The 17714-nt window shown below is 39.0% G+C and overlaps 1 protein-coding gene across 1 annotated transcript; it reads right to left on the bottom strand.

Annotated features, from left to right (window-relative positions):
• Positions 1 to 1208: 1208 nt before the first annotated feature.
• UBE2D1 (ubiquitin conjugating enzyme E2 D1) lies at positions 1209 to 17201 on the bottom strand. The gene is made up of 7 exons (XM_062496269.1): positions 17141 to 17201; positions 9169 to 9232; positions 9052 to 9083; positions 6299 to 6376; positions 5949 to 6054; positions 3674 to 3767; positions 1209 to 2051 (listed from the first exon to the last, which is right to left on the bottom strand). The coding sequence occupies exons 1-7, from the start codon at positions 17162 to 17164 to the stop codon at positions 2006 to 2008; spliced, it is 444 nt and encodes a 147-aa protein (XP_062352253.1). The 5' UTR covers positions 17165 to 17201; the 3' UTR covers positions 1209 to 2005.
• Between the last annotated feature and the right edge of the window lie 513 nt (positions 17202 to 17714).

The following is a 17714-nucleotide window of genomic DNA, read 5'->3' as shown; positions in this document are numbered from 1 at the left end:
AAAGGATGTCTTTGCCTTCCTAGCTACATTGCCCTAGTTCAAATATAATGAAGCACCCAGTAACAAAAGAATCTCTTTATTCAGCTTGCAAAATGTAGTGAACAGGAACACTTTAAGATTATTACAACCACTCTCAATCAAGCTGCTGTTTCAAATGTCACCATTATATCACAGATAAAACTAGCACAGAAATGACATTTTCCCATATGTGACCCACTTAAGGTCAGTAAATCAGCAAACATGAAGTTTATATTCCACTGGTAGGAATAAAAGCTCCTACTGTGCATGCTTAACCACCCATACCCCACATTCCAGTTTGATGCATGTTCAAATAAAAAACAACAAAAAAACCCAAATCATAAAATATATCTTCCATATTAAAAATTTATTTTATGATGACAAATTTCCCAACTGAAAGTCATGTGCAAGATACAAACATTTTGTTATCTTTAATTTTCAAATTACCAAGAAGAATGAATGGTAGAAAATCAAGAGTTTTTCTGCTTTTGAGCTACATTTTAAGAACAGATTACCCCTCTCCAGCACTACTGGTTTTCCACACACAGAGTCTGAAGCAACTAAAGTGCAAGTTAATGGAGAAGTTACTTTCAGGTGGGAGTTGACTGTAACATTCTGGTATTGCAAATACACCACCTTAACAGACTCCTGTGATTACCTCCTCCACAGATGAACATTGGTGTAGCATGGCATGCCCTAGTTCAGGAGACACAAGAGGCAAATGCCAGCGTGCCCTGTTCTATTCCCTGGGTTGGTCTTTCAGTCACTCCCACCCTGTGTCCCCACCTTTGTGCCTGTCCCCTGGTCACTGATTCTCTCCCCAGCCCAAACACCCATGTACTTGAACCTGGACCCTCACCACCAGCTTTGCCTTTTCCTTTGCCTCTGACCCTGGGCTATCCAGGCGTGTGGCTGAAATAAATCTCGCTGTGGAACCCATACAAAGGCCCTTCCTGCCTCTTTACAATCGACCACAGTAACAGCTATCCAGGCTACAAAAGCAGAGTATGCTAAATCCACCAGGCTAGATCTAGTGTAAAGATCAACTGAATCCAGTTCTAAGCAGTACATGATGCATGGCTTTGTTGGACATTCTGTCTATAAAGACACAGCTACTGGCGATTCTCTGTTAGAATGTTAGAACAAGTACTTTAAGGATATGCATGAGTTAAGATACAAAACCAGACAAAGAAAGTAGAAAATGTATTTTATTTATATGGAAAAGGCTACATCTGGATTTGTAAAAGCTCTGTGAGAGTATTATGTTGCCCACACGTCAAAAATCAGTTGTGAATAGCAACAAAAGTTACCTATCTTTCTACATACCAGTGCAATTAGTTCACATCGTGATAAAATTAAGTCAAGTATGCAACAGAATCAAAACCAAGTGTTTCTCCATAATCAGCATACAAAGATGTACAGTGCAAAGACCATTTTATGTTTTAGAAGTCTGCAGTCAGTCTTCAGAATATTCTAATGGGTGAGATTCTCCAATTACTTTCACTATTAGCAGTTGTATCTAGTCAATATTGTGCATAAGCAAGTCTAAAATGAAATGACTTACACTGTAATTAAAATAGTCTATACAGTAAAAAATACAAATTATATAAGAGAACTAACAAAAAGAAACTTGAACACACGAAACAGACAATATACTTCAATGACACATACAGTATTCATCACATGAAAACAGCTCTTTTCAAAAACAATTTAGTTGATTTACAACTGAATTATGCAGGTGTCCAACTCTTAAAAACTATAATAAATGTCTTCTGCAAAGCATACAAAGATGATAAATATTCTCATCAAAGTCATAAGGTTATTTTTGGAAGTTTGTTCTCTCTTGTTCCAGAAACACACTTGGATGGGTGAAAAAAAATTCAAGGGGTGCCACAATGAAGCCATAAACTGTGCTCCATTTCCTTGTAACTTTGAAAAAACCTAGAATTTACAGTACTCTGTGGTATATGAAAATGTCTTCAAAAGTTTACATTGCATATTTCTGAGTCCATTCTCTTGCATGTCTGTTGTATCTGTACGTGCAGAAAGAAGGCATTACAGTGAAGAGCTGTTAGTGATACATTGCAATGGCCACATGTTTACTTAATACAGTTGTTATTGAGCTTTTCACCTCTGAGCAGAGGCAAAGAACATTAAAGCAGTCTAAAAGCCAGGTATATATCCACTACACATTCAGTTTCTAAGCTCACCTATCAGAGCTATTCAGACTCAAACCAAACTTCACAGATTTGCATTAAATTGCTCCGCATCCTTCATTTGTGTATCACAACTGGTTCCCTTATTTGCACCTCAACAGGAATTTGCTGTCAATTACTCCTAAAGGCATATGCTTTTAAGAGTCTAGCAAGGCTTACACATTTTAGTTCAATAAAATTCAGTATAATTAACTGGGATTTTATTCTCCATTCTGCACTGCTGGCTGCATTTCAGAACTCAAAAAGAAAATTTTCTGAAAAGCATTTTTTAATAGGTTTTAAGTCTTGGGTATTTTCCTTCTGGTATGAAACTGATTATGTTGTAATTCCATAATCCCAAGGGTAAAATGTCCTTAGAGTTGATAGCTTCCCCTCTGGTCCTTACATTTGCTACATTCTACTCCTCAGACTGGATTCACTTTCTTGAGTCATCCAGATAAAAATGCTGTCAACTTTTTAACTCTTTTTCTTAAGACCAGTATAGCAACTCATATACTAATTGGTTTTCTTCTTAAGGATATGCTAATCAAATGTTCAAGGGGAACCAGCCATATCTTTAATTTCCTACATCCAAGATAAATCAAAGAAAAAGTTAATAGGTGATCATAAGAAGATAAAGCTGTAGTCAAGTCTATGCATTTTCTCACTTTCCCTAGCAATGATTCACTTTTGAGATTTGGAGATAGAAAACCATCCCTCATCCACTTCCTTCAAAACAGGAGGCACAACAGCTGAAATCACTAGTAAGTAGGTGGGTCAAAAAAAGTTGAGCCACAAATGGGGAGAAGCTGATGCACAACATCCTCAACTTGAACACTATCTACTTTGCAAAATGAGCTACAGCATTCAAGCACCTCAGAAGTTACAGGATTTGATTACACCAGACATTGATCTGTGAGATTCCATTTTAATAATTCTTAGTCTAGGCAGAGAAATACTAGCCCACAGGTGTCCATGCAACTTCTGTATCACTCCTTTGCTGTCTACTGCTCAAGGTAAAAGCAATACTCAAATCTTCCTGAATCTGTGACATGTGATGAGCCACAGGCCACTGAAAGAAGTCTTCAATGGCTCAACACTAAAAAATAGGTACCAAACAACTCAGTCAGCTAATCAAAAGTCAAAACATATTCTGTACAGGTTTTACAACCAGAGGATTGCAGTAGTGACAAATAACTCATATTTGGGAAAATAATTTTTCATGCAGTAGATCTAAGATGTTACACAAAAGCATGAAGGTACAAAAGAAGTACAGAAAAATTAGTTACCAACAGCTGTGTATGCCTACAGATTTCTACTTGCCATTGCTGTTCTCAATATTTAAAGAGCTAATGCTGTAGAAATCCAGGAAAAGAGTATTGCAAAAATTAATATTGAAGGTGCACAGCAGATAGCCATCTGCAAGTACCCACACACAAAATTATGTATGTTATACTCACTTTTCCTTGTCTGACTTGTAGATCTGTGCAATATCTGGTACTAAAGGATCATCTGGATTAGGATCACAAAGTAAGGAGCATATGGACAATAAAACTAAATAAAAGAGACACTAGATTAAACAAGTTAGTTTGCTTTATTTCTATAATCCTTTAATACATTCCAGTACACTGAAGGAAGGTTGTAGGAGGGGATTGGAAAAAGAACAGTATTAAGCTGTCATTTAACAGTTCTGTCTAGGAATGTTTACACAGCATCATTTTCCTAGGGCCTAAGTAAACACCTGACACAAGCCCAGGGAATTTGCCACCATGAACCTGTACCTTTGGTATTGATTCTCTCTCTCACATCTAGCTTAGGAACATTAGCCAAACTACACAGGTACATACAGATATTTGCTCAAACTAAGCTTTCCATCTGCAGTTAAGGTAACTAATATTATTACATTGCCATGCAGTAGTCTATTTGTGCATGACCTTTTCCCCTTTGGTGCTGGCAGTTATCATCTCAGTCATGAGAACATTTTACCTAAGCATGACTTCCATTTTGGGAACTACTTCATCACCATTAAATATAGGTATTCACTTACAATTTCATATTAATTTCCTGGTATTGAACCAAGGTTTGATATTTTTCCCCAACATTTTCAAGTTGTATTTTTCAGGCAATTTCTATTTTTATAGCCAAAACTAATATGCATACAAAAGTACACAGTTCTAAGTATGTTGTGAAAGGGAACCTCATGCTACTGTAAGAATCAACTGTAGAATATATTTTTCCCCCTGCTTTATCTTGAGTTAACAGCTCAAGAGCCCCCACCTATTTTCAGGAGTAGAAAGTTCAGCCACTTCAATACTGACTTATTTCAAGTACCAGTAATATTAGAAAATCAGGTTAGGATACATGCTCACACACATGGCCAGAGGTACTATAATATGCTGTAAACTTTTGATTTCAGTCAAAGAAAGGAGAAACTTCCTTGAGTCACTGAGCTAATTTCCAGTTTATGAAATACGTAATATGTAAGCAGATTAAAAGCACATAATATCTGAACACGAGACCAGCAGACCACTCACTTTATAACCAAAGAAGTGCTCAACAAGTAAAAAGATAGAAAAATGCTGAAGATCTAAAAATGTTGTGGGTTTTCAGTTGCAGATGCCAATATTAATTTCTTTATAACTAGAAACAAGACAACTTTTGGATAGCTATAAAACAACAGAATTATGGGAAAAAAATTATACCAATTACACATAAGAGTAATTGATATCTTTAGCAGTGACTTCAGGAAACAGTACTAGACTCAGATTTTATGTGGCTTGTGAGATTACTATGCAGGTCTGTAAGCATGAGGAGTTGTCTTTCCAGGGAGGTACAGCAACTGGACTTGCAAAGAGCAATTTCCATTGGACTAAGACACACAATTTTTTCTTTGCTTGTACACCCAATGCAATGACACTTTGGCACACAGCTTAGAGAGCTCCCAAGTACAGAAGATGTGATACAGCTTGACCTTTTAAGTCACAGGAGAAATTTCTGTAATATGACTAAGCATGCCTTAGCATTTTGAAGATTAGTGAGGAGAAACAACAGCACCCACATTTTAAGCAGTTTTTGAAGTGAAACAAAATGCCTGCAACAAAAGAACTGCTTAACTGTTAAGTCAATTTTGGAAAATTCACTGAACACTGTAAGTATTCAAGTTTTACTGGAGGAGAGTATTTTAATAGATCTTCTACTGATGACTGTGAAAGGAGCTACATTTTAAAACATTCATCTTACAAAGCAATGCAAACCAGAAAAAATGATCTCGTTTTAAAATAAAGTGTAATTAAGATCTTAGTCCACACAAGGATGCTCTGGCAACCCGAAGAGTCATCAACAGGCAATCATGTAAGCTCACACAATGCCAGTATCAGGGTTTCACATTTACTTCCATGTTGTGATTTTGAAGCCCTGCTTATCAGTTTCTCCTCCATTCAGCACACACAGTCAGCTATCACATTTCATGCTAATTGTACATTATTATCTTACTCATTTTGGTTTAGGTTATTTCTTTGCTGTGCACACATTTTTTTTTGTAATGTGACACTTTCAATAAACTTGGATCCCAGTATCTTGGATCATAACAAGAATTCCAATGGAATTTGCCTCTTCTGAAACATGCAGGATAAATGAGTTCCCACTGCTACCTTTAAAACAGTGCAATAATACACAAAAAAGTGCTATGGCAGTGTATGCAGCTTCATAAATGCATTATGAAATCAGTGAGTTTACCTTTAGAAACAGTCAGAGCTGGTGACCACTGTGATCTCAAGATATCAAGACAAATACTCCCATTACTGTTTATGTTTGGGTGATAGATTTTTGTTGTAAAAGCAATCTGTAATAAACAATAAATAAAACACAAATAACATCAGATTAGGGTTATTACATTTGGAATCCTTAACATCATCCCTTCCTTTCCAGTCATATCAGATCTGCCAACACAATTTTTTCACAGTCTTACCTGCATCCATGATGAACACGTATACTATTGCTCACCTTTCTGGCTTAACTTCCAAAATTAAGCCTCAAAGAATAAACTTTCACCAAAAAACTTTCTTTCCTTAAAAGAAAGGACTTACCTTTGGTGGTTTGAAAGGATAGTCTGTTGGAAAGTGTACTGTGAGAAAAAATACTCCCCCTTGATATGCACTATCAGGCTGAGGAGAAAAAAATAAAATAAATAAAACATTAATATATTTCGGCTGTTTGGAAGCTTCCCTTCTCCTAGATAAAATTCATTTTTTTCCCACTACATAGCCCACTATGGGACATAAACTGGGAAAGCACAGAATGAATTGAACTCTCCCACTAGCATGCAGAGTTACAGCAGAACCAACTGTGGCTACTGCTGCAGCAGCACAACACAGTTACCAAGCACTGCCCTTCTGGGGAGAAAAAGAGAGGGAGATCAATAGCTTCACTGCATGAAGGGAATACCAAAACCAGAGCAGGTCCTCCAGATCCTGCCTCCGTGCACAACCACAGCTGCTCTGATCTTCCTCCATTCTTAAGCTACAAACATACTTACCCTAAGAAGTGGTTTCTCTTTGCAGATGCAAAGAGGGGGATTTTCCAACATAATTCAGTTCACCATGAGGATATCAGGGAGTTTTAAAACACGCAACATCGTTATGAACTGTACAAACCCGTGAACATGCATTTTGTCAGACAACATGTGCACAGGTTTATGTCCAGTTAATAGTTAGAAAGTTAACAGATTGAAATAATTTCATTGTAGTAATGTTAAAGAACTTTCATTTTTTATTAACTAAAAAGGTAAGCTGGAAAGTCTTGATGCTGAGTGATGGAGAGCAGTTCTGCCATTTCTGGTTAAGAGAAAGAAGAAAACTACTCTTATTACATGGTAAGTTTACAACAACCATGTAGGAACTCAGTTGCAGCAAAGCTGAAGATCAAGTTTTTGGGTTTTCTTATGAAAGGAAAGTCAGACTGGTTTTAAGTAAATCCTTTACCTTGGAAATAAACAGTCTTATAGATGACTATATGACTGTAAGAGGCAACACCACAAATGATCTACACTAAGCTATGCTGCCTTACATGCTCAAAGTGCAGAGAGAGCTGCAGAGTATATACAGGTTATATACTGTCATACTAAATCAGCATTAGGTGACCTCAGATGATTGCCACTGTACTTCCAATTTAGGTTTGAAAGGAACCTCTTGCTTGCATACTAAATGGATTTTTCAAAGTTAAAGTAAGCTGAAGATGAGACAAGTTCAGTGTCATAAAGAAGGCAAAGTGAAGTCACTATGTTTTATGAGCAAGGTATATAAAACAAATTGATGATACCCATAGGCAGAAGAGGTTACCCTACTTCCACACACAAAGTGAATTCTGAAGGTAGGTTTTAGTCCTGTGCTTCCCTTGGGTCATCAGGAAACATACAGAAATTTCATCCCTGAATTGTTCTCTTATCAAGATAAAGGATTAGTATCTGAAGTTTTCTGTTCCTGTATCTCATCAGATATGGCTGAGAAAGGTTGGCAAGAGATGCTCATTCTTATCCTTAACTAGAGACATTTGAGGAACTTAAAGCAAAGAAAATAATATTTTCCACTACAGAATATGAAAGCTGAACTGCAAGCTGGAGAAGAAAATGGAATTTAAGCCAAAATTTATGTGGCAGTATTTCCTTTAGTCATGTCATCAGAGTCATTCAGGACAGAGACTGTTATTGGTGGCAACCAGCACACAAGCTTTTGTTAACTCTTCACTGCCACTCTGCCATTCACCCTTTGGCAGTGCAAGAGGGCAAGAGTCAGAAGGCCTTGGTATGTGGAAGAACATACCAACATGCTTGTTGTTCAAGCAAAAGGGTAAAAGCATTAGTGTACTACAGAAAACAGTTGCTGCTGGACCATGGACAAGTTGGACAACAGACTCCAGCACACCACCAGTAAATTAGTGGCTGCTGCTTCAGAACAACTGTGCTGAAAATTACTCTCAAATGTTGAGAATTACTCTCAAAGCAGACACATTTCCACTTTTCTTCACAATTTAATGCTGCATCTTGTTGGATTGAGTATTATTTCAAAATGTCACCTCAGTGACTCAGCTCACTCTCCAAACTAGAGACTCTTCTTTCCAAATTATTAAATCCAAAAGGAAAAGACTAGAAATACAAACTTTTTACCAAGATATTAATAAGCACACCTTCCATCAGTTCATGTTGCTCTTTACCATTTTTCTTGGTAAAACACTTCTCAATTTTCCTTCAAAACTTTCTGGTTTTAAGCTTTTTTGTTATTACTTACATCATTACCTTCACAAGAGTCATAATTTCTTCAACTCAAGGAAAGCACTTTTCTTGCACAAAAGCCAACAAAAGCACCCCACTGCTGGCCTGCAGTTTGCAAAAGCCACATGCTTTTGTCAGAGCCACACCACAGCTATCAAATAAAATAAGCTCCATCTAACAGTCCTCTGCAACTCCACTCCTGTTTACAACTTTAATACTAGATTTCACCTGCTCCTCCTCCTTTCAGATGGATGAATCTTCCAGAACTGATCTGACCATCTATGAAAAGCATGCTCTTTGCTTTGCAGCCCACATCACTGGCTCAGACACCACAAGGTGACTAATTAAGCACCTCTAACTTCATGAACAAGAGATATTTTTGAGCATTTACAGAGAGCAGCTGGTACCAGAGTACTAAGAACACCAATAAAACCCTGAAGTTTTAAGCTATAGCTAAACGTTTTTAGCACAGCTAAACGTGGCTGCCGTGTTTACAGAAAGCCAAATGAGTCCTTCCATAACAAAAAAAGAAGCAAGGGCTTGCATTTTAAGGGGTATGATTCTTATACTTACAGGTCCCATAATAGTTGCTTGCCAATGAAACACTGAAAGGTAAAAAGATAGAACAATTAGAGATTTTCTAAGCCTTTTTAGAACTGAAAGGTACTGAATGCACTAGGAAGAGCTTACAGTCATCTCCCACAGGTCCAGCAGAACAGTGGGCTGGTGGATCTCGCTGCAGATCACTTAGTTCCTGCAAGAAACACAGAAATACTTGAAATACATGAAAATCCATAACATTTGGTATCATCCCTTCAAAAGTGGGAACACAAACCAATTTTATTATAAACCTGTGGGCATTTTTATGGTTTTTTGATAAAACAATCAACATTTGAGATTGAAGCTGAAATTGAATTGAAACTGAGTTTTTTTGCCAGATAGCCTGCAGCTAACACTGTGCCAGAAATTAATACCTGTAAGAATGTAAGAGTTGCAACCAAGTTCTCAGTAAGTTCAATATACTTGAAGGAGACAAAACAAGTAAAAAGGGTTTATTGATTAGTCTGTAAATTCAGTTTAATTTAGTTAGGTGCTAATCTGATGTTCCCTTAGCTTTTGATTTTACAAAAGTAGCTGTATCATCCTAGTCTATGGACATCAGCTGAGCTAAACTGGCTCATAAAGTGTTTAGAGCCTGCCTGGAGATTATGCATGAACATAATATAAAGGGTCCTAACTAAACTGGAAACCAAAGGAAAAATATCAGCTCTAAAACCTTACTTATTGTACTCTGATTCAATTCCCTGCATAACTTTTTTTTTTTTTAATGAATACTAAAAAACTCCCAAGTTGAAACTTTAGCACTCAGAGGAGTTTTTGATGGTCAGCTGAATTATTTCTCATGCAGGAGTCCACACAGTCCCAAATCATTTAAAATCACTATGTGATTTCACAAAACCAGCTCAGTTTTTCATCTGATTTTTCATCGTTATTTCAAACAGAAAACAAGACAGGTAGTAATGTTAGTTCATTTTCCTCATTTAATTCAATATCCTCCATTTGATGTCTGAACTTTTACTGTACTAAGGACAAACAACTTCTTCCAATTCCAGGCTGATAGAAACTGTGCTGTAGGAACTTTAATGACTATATGCAAGTACTTCCTTTGAAGTAAGTTGAAAGACGTGTGTTCAATCACTGTTTGTAAGTAACTCAATTCCTTACTCAAAACATGCACATTCTGACAATAGACATAAGCAGGTCGGTGAGTTTACTTTAAGGAGTAACACCCAAAACACATTAGTCAAGGCAACTACCTAAAAAAGCAAGGTGTCAAATGGAGCTATGTTTAACTCAAGTGTAGAATTGGTGTACTTAATGTGATCAAGCCTGACATAGAATTTGAAGGGTTAAAAATCTGCACTTCTCAACTACTGTTGATATATTTTTCCATTTACAACATCCAGTCAATATTTCAACTCAATTTACCATGGATCTGACAACTAAATTCAGCCAGACTTATAGGTCCACTCTTGGCCCTGAAATCAAAGAAAAGCACTGCACCCTATCTTGTTACTGCTCTGTAGTCACTTCTCACAATTCCTGTGATTTAAAGCAAGGGTCACTTTCTCCTATACTGAAATAGCTCAGGTTGTCAACTGGCATTACTTTTCTCCACTTTAACTTTATTCTAGAGGTGAGACAGTATGCTGATCCAGAAACAACACTCTGGGCTAGACTTTAAGTAATAAAGGCACGTTAGAAGTGCAGTTCCCATTTTAATCAGAGGATTCAAATTTCATTAAGGAGTGATTCAGAGAACCAGCTATTTATGCAAAGCCAAGGTACTGCCAGTACACACAGGGATTCAACAAATCTCAAGTTTCCAGCCGTCACCAGAGACAAACATGACCAGCAGCAGAGCTCTCACAGGCACTGTCTTCTCTAATTTGCACCTCATGATCTAACCTAATAAGAGAAAATTAAGTCTTGTACATGCACTAAAACAACCCAACCAAAACCCAACAGCTTCATTACAGCACCAAAACAGAGAACTCAAACTAACAATCATGCATTTTATAATGATCATTACTGACTACTGAATTCAAGGCAGTAACTGGAAAAATATGCAGCTTAAACTTTTCAGAAAGTCTCTAAAGTATGTGCAAACATTCCATATGCATCTAGGAACTAGCAGGCAACCACTTAGAGACACAAGTCTGTAGCAGTGCTTTTGTTGCTAGATTTATTCATCAAGATCTTTTCATACCCCCAAACCACACAGATTTGTTTTCTTTCATATGTACACATGTACTTAAGAACTGACAGAACTGGGGAATGCTCCTCGGGTATATGTTTCAATTTGTTCAGGCTAAAAAGGCACTGACATCTGTTCATGATTTTAAAAACCCAGCAAATATTTTTAATCATATATTGATGAGACCCACAATTATAAACCCCTGTTATTAATATTTCCTAACAACAATGAAGAAAAGGTTCTTTTCAATCAACTTCACCAAATGAGAGCAACGTTCACAAATATATTTGGAGAGCTTCTCCAGCTACGAAATATAAAGCCAGATCAAAATTCAAAATCAGTAGAGCAAATTAAAGCTACATTTTGCATCCATATGAGAAGCTAATGTGGTTTAAAAATACAAGTGGTAACCTGATCCAACTGTATGAACAGTTTGAATCTTTACATACAGAAATTCAGATCAAGCTGTGATAAAAATGAAGAAGTATTCAGATTTATATTGCTGATTATGCAGTTTAAGCTTTAGAATCAAAGCAAAAATATCTGGAGAGCTGTAAGATTTAGGCTTCCAGCTTTCCTACACCTTCTGAAAAGGGGCAAGAAGATACTCATATGTCCCTGAATCAGACTGACCTGACAGTGCCCAGAACTGAACATTGCAGAACAGAAGTGAGGATCCTCTAAATACATGTAGAAAAACTTCATGACTTTACATATTCACAAAAGAATGAGATGTTGAATATAAGAATTCTTTATACAAAGCACAGATGATCTTTAGAAGAAGGCCAAAATTTTGCTTTGTTAAGGGACAAGACTGAAGATTCTTAAAGCTTAATGTGTTGAAACCTCATCAAGAAGTGTAAGATAACTGCATGCGAGGCACTACACAGTCAACACTAGAGATTCCCCTGTTAATTTTAAGTTAATTGGTTACAGCAGCTTTGTCCAAGCTTTGTGGATTATTACCATATAGCTGCATGATGCAGGTCTGGCCACTTCAAGGGTCTGCACAAAGACTTTTATACACTGGTATAGAAAATGCTGGTGCAAGACGTATGTACATAAGCTGGCAAACTGGGTCTGTAGCTCAAAGCAGTGCAGATCCATTTTCAAAAGAGAAAGTCAGTACTATAAATTACAATGTACACTGGTGCAACATCCCTTATAAGAATACACAAACCAAAAATTCTGTCTGCAACAGATGCATCAGAAGTATGAATTATTTCAAACACTGGTGAATGTGACAGCATAAAAGCACCTCTCAAGAGCTACAACACATGCCACACTATCCCAGTACAGCCAGGATAAACAGGCATGGAGAAAAATACCTAAGCTGGGAACAGTGGTAGGAATCAATCTTCTATTCCTCTCATTTAAAACATTAAAGGGTAGAATAGAATACTGATGGTTAACACACTACTGGAAATGGGCAAGACCTCCAAATTATCAACTTCCCTTACGCTACACACACTTCTGAACAGCCCTGTCGACAGCACGAAGCAAAAAGTCAAGTTTAACACCTGTAAAAACAGGTTGTGGTAAGCTATAAACTGAGGTATTTCTGAATGTGCAGACTAATACCTATGGTCAAAGAATAATACAGAACGTATTTCATAAAAGTATGAAGTTTGCAAGGCCAATTTAACACTTAGATGCTTGATTAGCATCCAGGCTTCTCTCCCAAAAAGCTATTGGAACAACATTGTAAAGGACAAGGTGACAAGGTTTGGTGACAAGAAAATAAATGTTCTCAGCATAGAAGTTCTAAACAGGTCTTTTATCAGTCTAAAAAAAAATTCAGAAAAAAAGACTACAGATTATCTGAAGACCAAAATAAACTGCAGACAGCATCACTGAAAACTATTTTCATTCTCCAAACAACACAAAACCACAACCTTTCTCCACACTATTATTTAAAGATTTACATTTGTCAGTTGTGTTCTTAATGTCTTGCACAAAATGCATCGCAGACCACAGACTCATTTCCTACCAATTCCATGTGTACACTGGTGCTTGGAACCATTTGTCATAAAACCCCACAGTGATCATACTTAAGACTAGTTAAAGAATTCTCTGGTTCTTCACAAAACTGTTAAATATAGAGCACATATTTATAATAAGATTTACTGCTATAATGGTTAGTCAGTAATAAATATTCTATTCCCATACATTTGTTTTAATGCAAAAAAAATGATGCTAAAATTTGCAGTAACACAGCTGAGGTTTTGAAAGCAACTTCACACATTACATGTTAGAGCCAAAAAAGTTTCCTTGTTATGTCAATTACCATGTAAAGACTGCAGGTTTAAAGTCAAATTCTAAACCACAAATATCAATGATTTTTATTTGAGTCAATTTACAATCACAAAAGTTATGTCTAACGTAACTTTTCAAGTTAGTATATCCTGTTAGCCCATGCATTTATGAAACACATACTGAACCACAGATACACACAGTTCATTGAAACAACTAAATGTCTGAATGCTTCTATTCTTACTGTGTTGTAGGAAAAATAAAAACAATCAAGCACTATGTATCAATAAAATAAAAAACCAATAGCTATTCTTAAAGCAGTGCTCAAATCTATCTCCTCCTTTCTGGTTTCAACATGTCTTCTAAAATCTCTAAGTCTTAATTTTTTATGCCTGTAACAAAAGTATACACGAGACAGTCTGAGCATTAATAAGTACATCCACCTCCCACTAACAGTGAAGGAGCACCCAGATACAGGACCTATGATGAAAACAATCTCAGCTGTGATACAGAACTAACAGGATGGCAAACTCTGCAAATTAGATATATGAACAAAGAATTTGGTACAGGAACCCCAGAAAAATGGTTCTGCAGAAGACAGATGGGCAAAACTGAGACCTACACACTATTTTGCTGAACCTGACAGACTGAATTATTTTCTACCTTTCACAAATGTCATGGTATCTCACTTTCCAGAGGAGGCAAGGATCAAGGCCTCTTTGCACAGTATTCCTTCTCAACTAAAACCTACACTATTTGTTTTGCTTTCATAATTTGCAACATCTGGAATTTACAATGCCCACAGAAATGTATTCTTCTTTCACTGCCTCAAGGAACATCACACACAGCGTAACCGAATTTTTTCGGCCGTGTAGAAATTCAGTGCCTCTCTCATACAATGGCAAAGCAAAGCACTCAAGGTACATGAACACAGGATCCCCAGCTTACGATGAGTAAGAATCCCGTGACCTAAACTCTCTGAAGAGCTCGGAGATGAGTTTGTCATGGAAACACTAATGACAGCTCTGCTGGCAGAGCAGGGCTTCATGTCCTCACTGCTCTTCCACCCACAGGACTAAAATCAACATACATCCATGTGCAGTGATCACATTCTTCACTGGTTACTCAGCTGCCCATTTTTTAAGAAAGCTCCCAAGCACAATATGTCTTTCTGCAACTAGACTACAGTCTTGGAAGTCCATGTGTTATCCTCCTTTAAGGAGTCCCTTGAAGACGATCAACCAAAGGTAGGATGCAATGACACAGATCCCAGTGGCAGTATTATTTAGAAATCAGAGTCACAACCAGCATGACAAAAATATTCTTACAAACAGGTTTACATACTATAGCTTTACTTCCTTCGTAGGTGTTGTCACACTGAACAAATTATCAAAGTTACTGTGAACAAACACTGAACCTTGCCAGCAAAATCCCTTGGCTTCGTTTAAGCACAATTCCCAACCATCCTAAACCCACCCAATCTTGACTTCAGACAGTATGTCTAGACTGATGAGCTCCTGAGCAATACCACTGTGTTTGCTGACAGTGCTTTGCTCTCCAAAGAATTCTTCTAGGCACTCTGTAAAACCACAGCATTCCCTCTATTCCACATTTTATCCCTTACTGTCCTTGGGATACAACATACCTATTAACCTTTACAGCCAGTTTGAAACATGAGAAACACACCAACACAGAAATACATTTCATCTACCATTAAACTTCCAGTTCCATGATTTTCAGGAAAAAATTTATGCATTACAGTGACATCAAAATAGCTTGTCTTTTCAAACTTCTCCATTTTAACTTTCAATTTGAAACAAACCTATTTCCTTGCCATTCTCTTTCCTCTTCTACTTCTCGAGAGATAGGCTGCTAGCCAAATCCCTCTAGAAGAATTTTTTTTCTTTTCCTGGAAAGGCAGAAGAGAATGACAAGGGTAGTTAATGAAAAAAAACAAAAACAAAAAAACCCCCAAAAAAACAAAACAAAACAAAAAAACCCAGCAGTGATGATTTCTGCAGCAAACTAGAAGCAAGTGGTAACTAGTTCTGAATTTAATCTCAACTCTTCTTGGAGATCCTTACCCAGTGTCTCTTCATGTTTCAGGTAGAAGTTATAGTACAACAAAGAAATGTCATAGCACCTCGCAGTCAGCAAGCTGGAAAGCATAGCTTTGTTTTGAAAAAGTAGAAACAGAATTTAGTAAGGCTACCAGAATGAAAGATACTACATAAAAAGTCTAACTATAATTCCATGTCTATCAAAGTTCTTAAATATTAAAGAAAATTGTGGCTTTCCAATATGTAAAAACATCACTAAAGCAGAAAGAAAAGTTACACAGGGAACATGATAAAAGTATGAAGAATAATCCTATTCTAGCAGGACCTCATTTGGAAAGCCTCAAACCACCACTCCATCTCAAAAATACTAGATTACCAGACTTTCCCCTTTATTTACCTCAGCAGAAAGAGGCTGAACAAGAATTGGAAAGAGATGGTATTCAGAACAATCCTTTTCTTGAAACGTTAAGAGTAAGGAGACGTTCAAGAAGAGGTGGAAAATTAAAATGGCACAAAGGGCAAACCATTCCTAGAGTATGTAAAAGCACAACAAAGTTATTGCTAGAGAAAACCACTGTAGTTATTTGTTAATATTTGATATAATGGTCAAATGCAACATTCACAAATACGTGATATAAAGGAACAAAATTGTCCTGTAATTGCACTACATGTAAAGGCATAAGCTTTGCAGCATGAGACAAGACTACCAGCAACTGGTAGAAATCCATCCAAATAAACTGGTACCTGCTGTAGGGTATCCCAAATCTGTCTGGGGTTAATCAGTCACTATAGAATCCAATTTCTGCAGTATCAATGGCTTCTGACAGCAAAAGGGAATTTTGCACAAGAAATAATAGCACCGCCACATACTCAGGATGGCACCAATGCCACCTAAACATGATACATCAACAGCAGGCAAACACCACGGGTTCTGTTCCAAGGCCAAAGCACTAACCTTGACTCCCCTCCCGTGCTGGCCACGATACCCTGTCTGTCCTGCACAGCGAACAGCTCAGCCGTGCCAAACAAAAGGAAACTAGCAACTCACAACTTGAACCAGGCCATTTACAAGTATCAGCCCGAAACACTACAACCGGGATACGTTCAAAGTTCACACCAAGAACTGTGTGAGAGCACTTCTTAACCCAGGCGACAGCCTGAGCACCAGTGCGGACCAGCTACGCACATCGGTACCGCGAACTGATGTTGTCCCTGCGCCTCTTCTTAAGGCTCCCCGTTAGCACCTCGGCTTTCCCCGCTCCCGCACGGCGCTCGGAGCATCGCTGCGGGTGCACGGACGGCGCCTTAAAGCACCGACTCCGAGTGCGGGGCCTTCAAGGAGTCCCGAAGCCGTGAGGCGGCCGACAAGAGTCCCCTCCTTCTCCGCCTCACAGCGCTCTTCTTCCCCGGCTGCCGGCGAGGGAAGGACGAGTCCCGGCAAAGAGAGCGCACGGCAACAGCCGCCGCGACACGTCTCGCTGAGCCCGGTCCGGCCGCCGCCTCAAGCCCCGGTAACAGGGGGACCAGCCCCGGCGACTACCCCAGGGCAGGGAACCCTTTCCGCTCCCTCCCATGGCTCGGGCCCACTCACTTTTTGTATCCGCTTCAGCGCCATGGGAACGCGAGGCGGAAGCGCGAAGCGCGCAGCTGGAGCGCGGGGTGGGAGCGCGGCCGGGGCGGGCCGTGGAGCGGGAGGGGCGGGTACGCAATGGCCGTACCCTTTGTGCGCTCCTGCGGCTGCCGAGGCGCGGCCGCGTGCGGGGCTCGCCGGGAAGCGCAGTCCGAGGGCGGGGCGCGCCTCCCGTCGGGCGGCGGTGCGCGGGTGCGGAAGTCTCGGCCGGGCCGGGCCCGTCCCGCCCCTCGGGGTCCGCGGGGCTGAGTGAGGAGCCCGCGGTGTGACGGCATCAGGCACCGCCCGGCGCTGAGACCACGGCTACCCCGTAGCCCCAGCTCGGTGCCGCACCTCCACCACGGGTGCCCAGCCCGTGCCGCCGGTCCTGCACTTTCGCACCTGGTCTGGACAGTCACCATAGAGAAATCCCCTTAAGTCCAGAATAGTAAGTCGGCAAACCCAGATTCTCCAGCCTGGCTTCATAACGACTCGAGGAAGGGTGGGGGTGTAGGAACAATACCTCCCTGTTTTCATGATCTTGGAAGCCGGGAAT

This window comes from Cinclus cinclus, chromosome 7 (genome assembly GCF_963662255.1).
Source record: "Cinclus cinclus chromosome 7, bCinCin1.1, whole genome shotgun sequence".
Lineage (NCBI taxonomy): Eukaryota > Metazoa > Chordata > Aves > Passeriformes > Cinclidae > Cinclus > Cinclus cinclus.
Note: the sequence above shows the minus strand (reverse complement) of the source record. Positions and strands in the feature narration are given on the sequence as shown.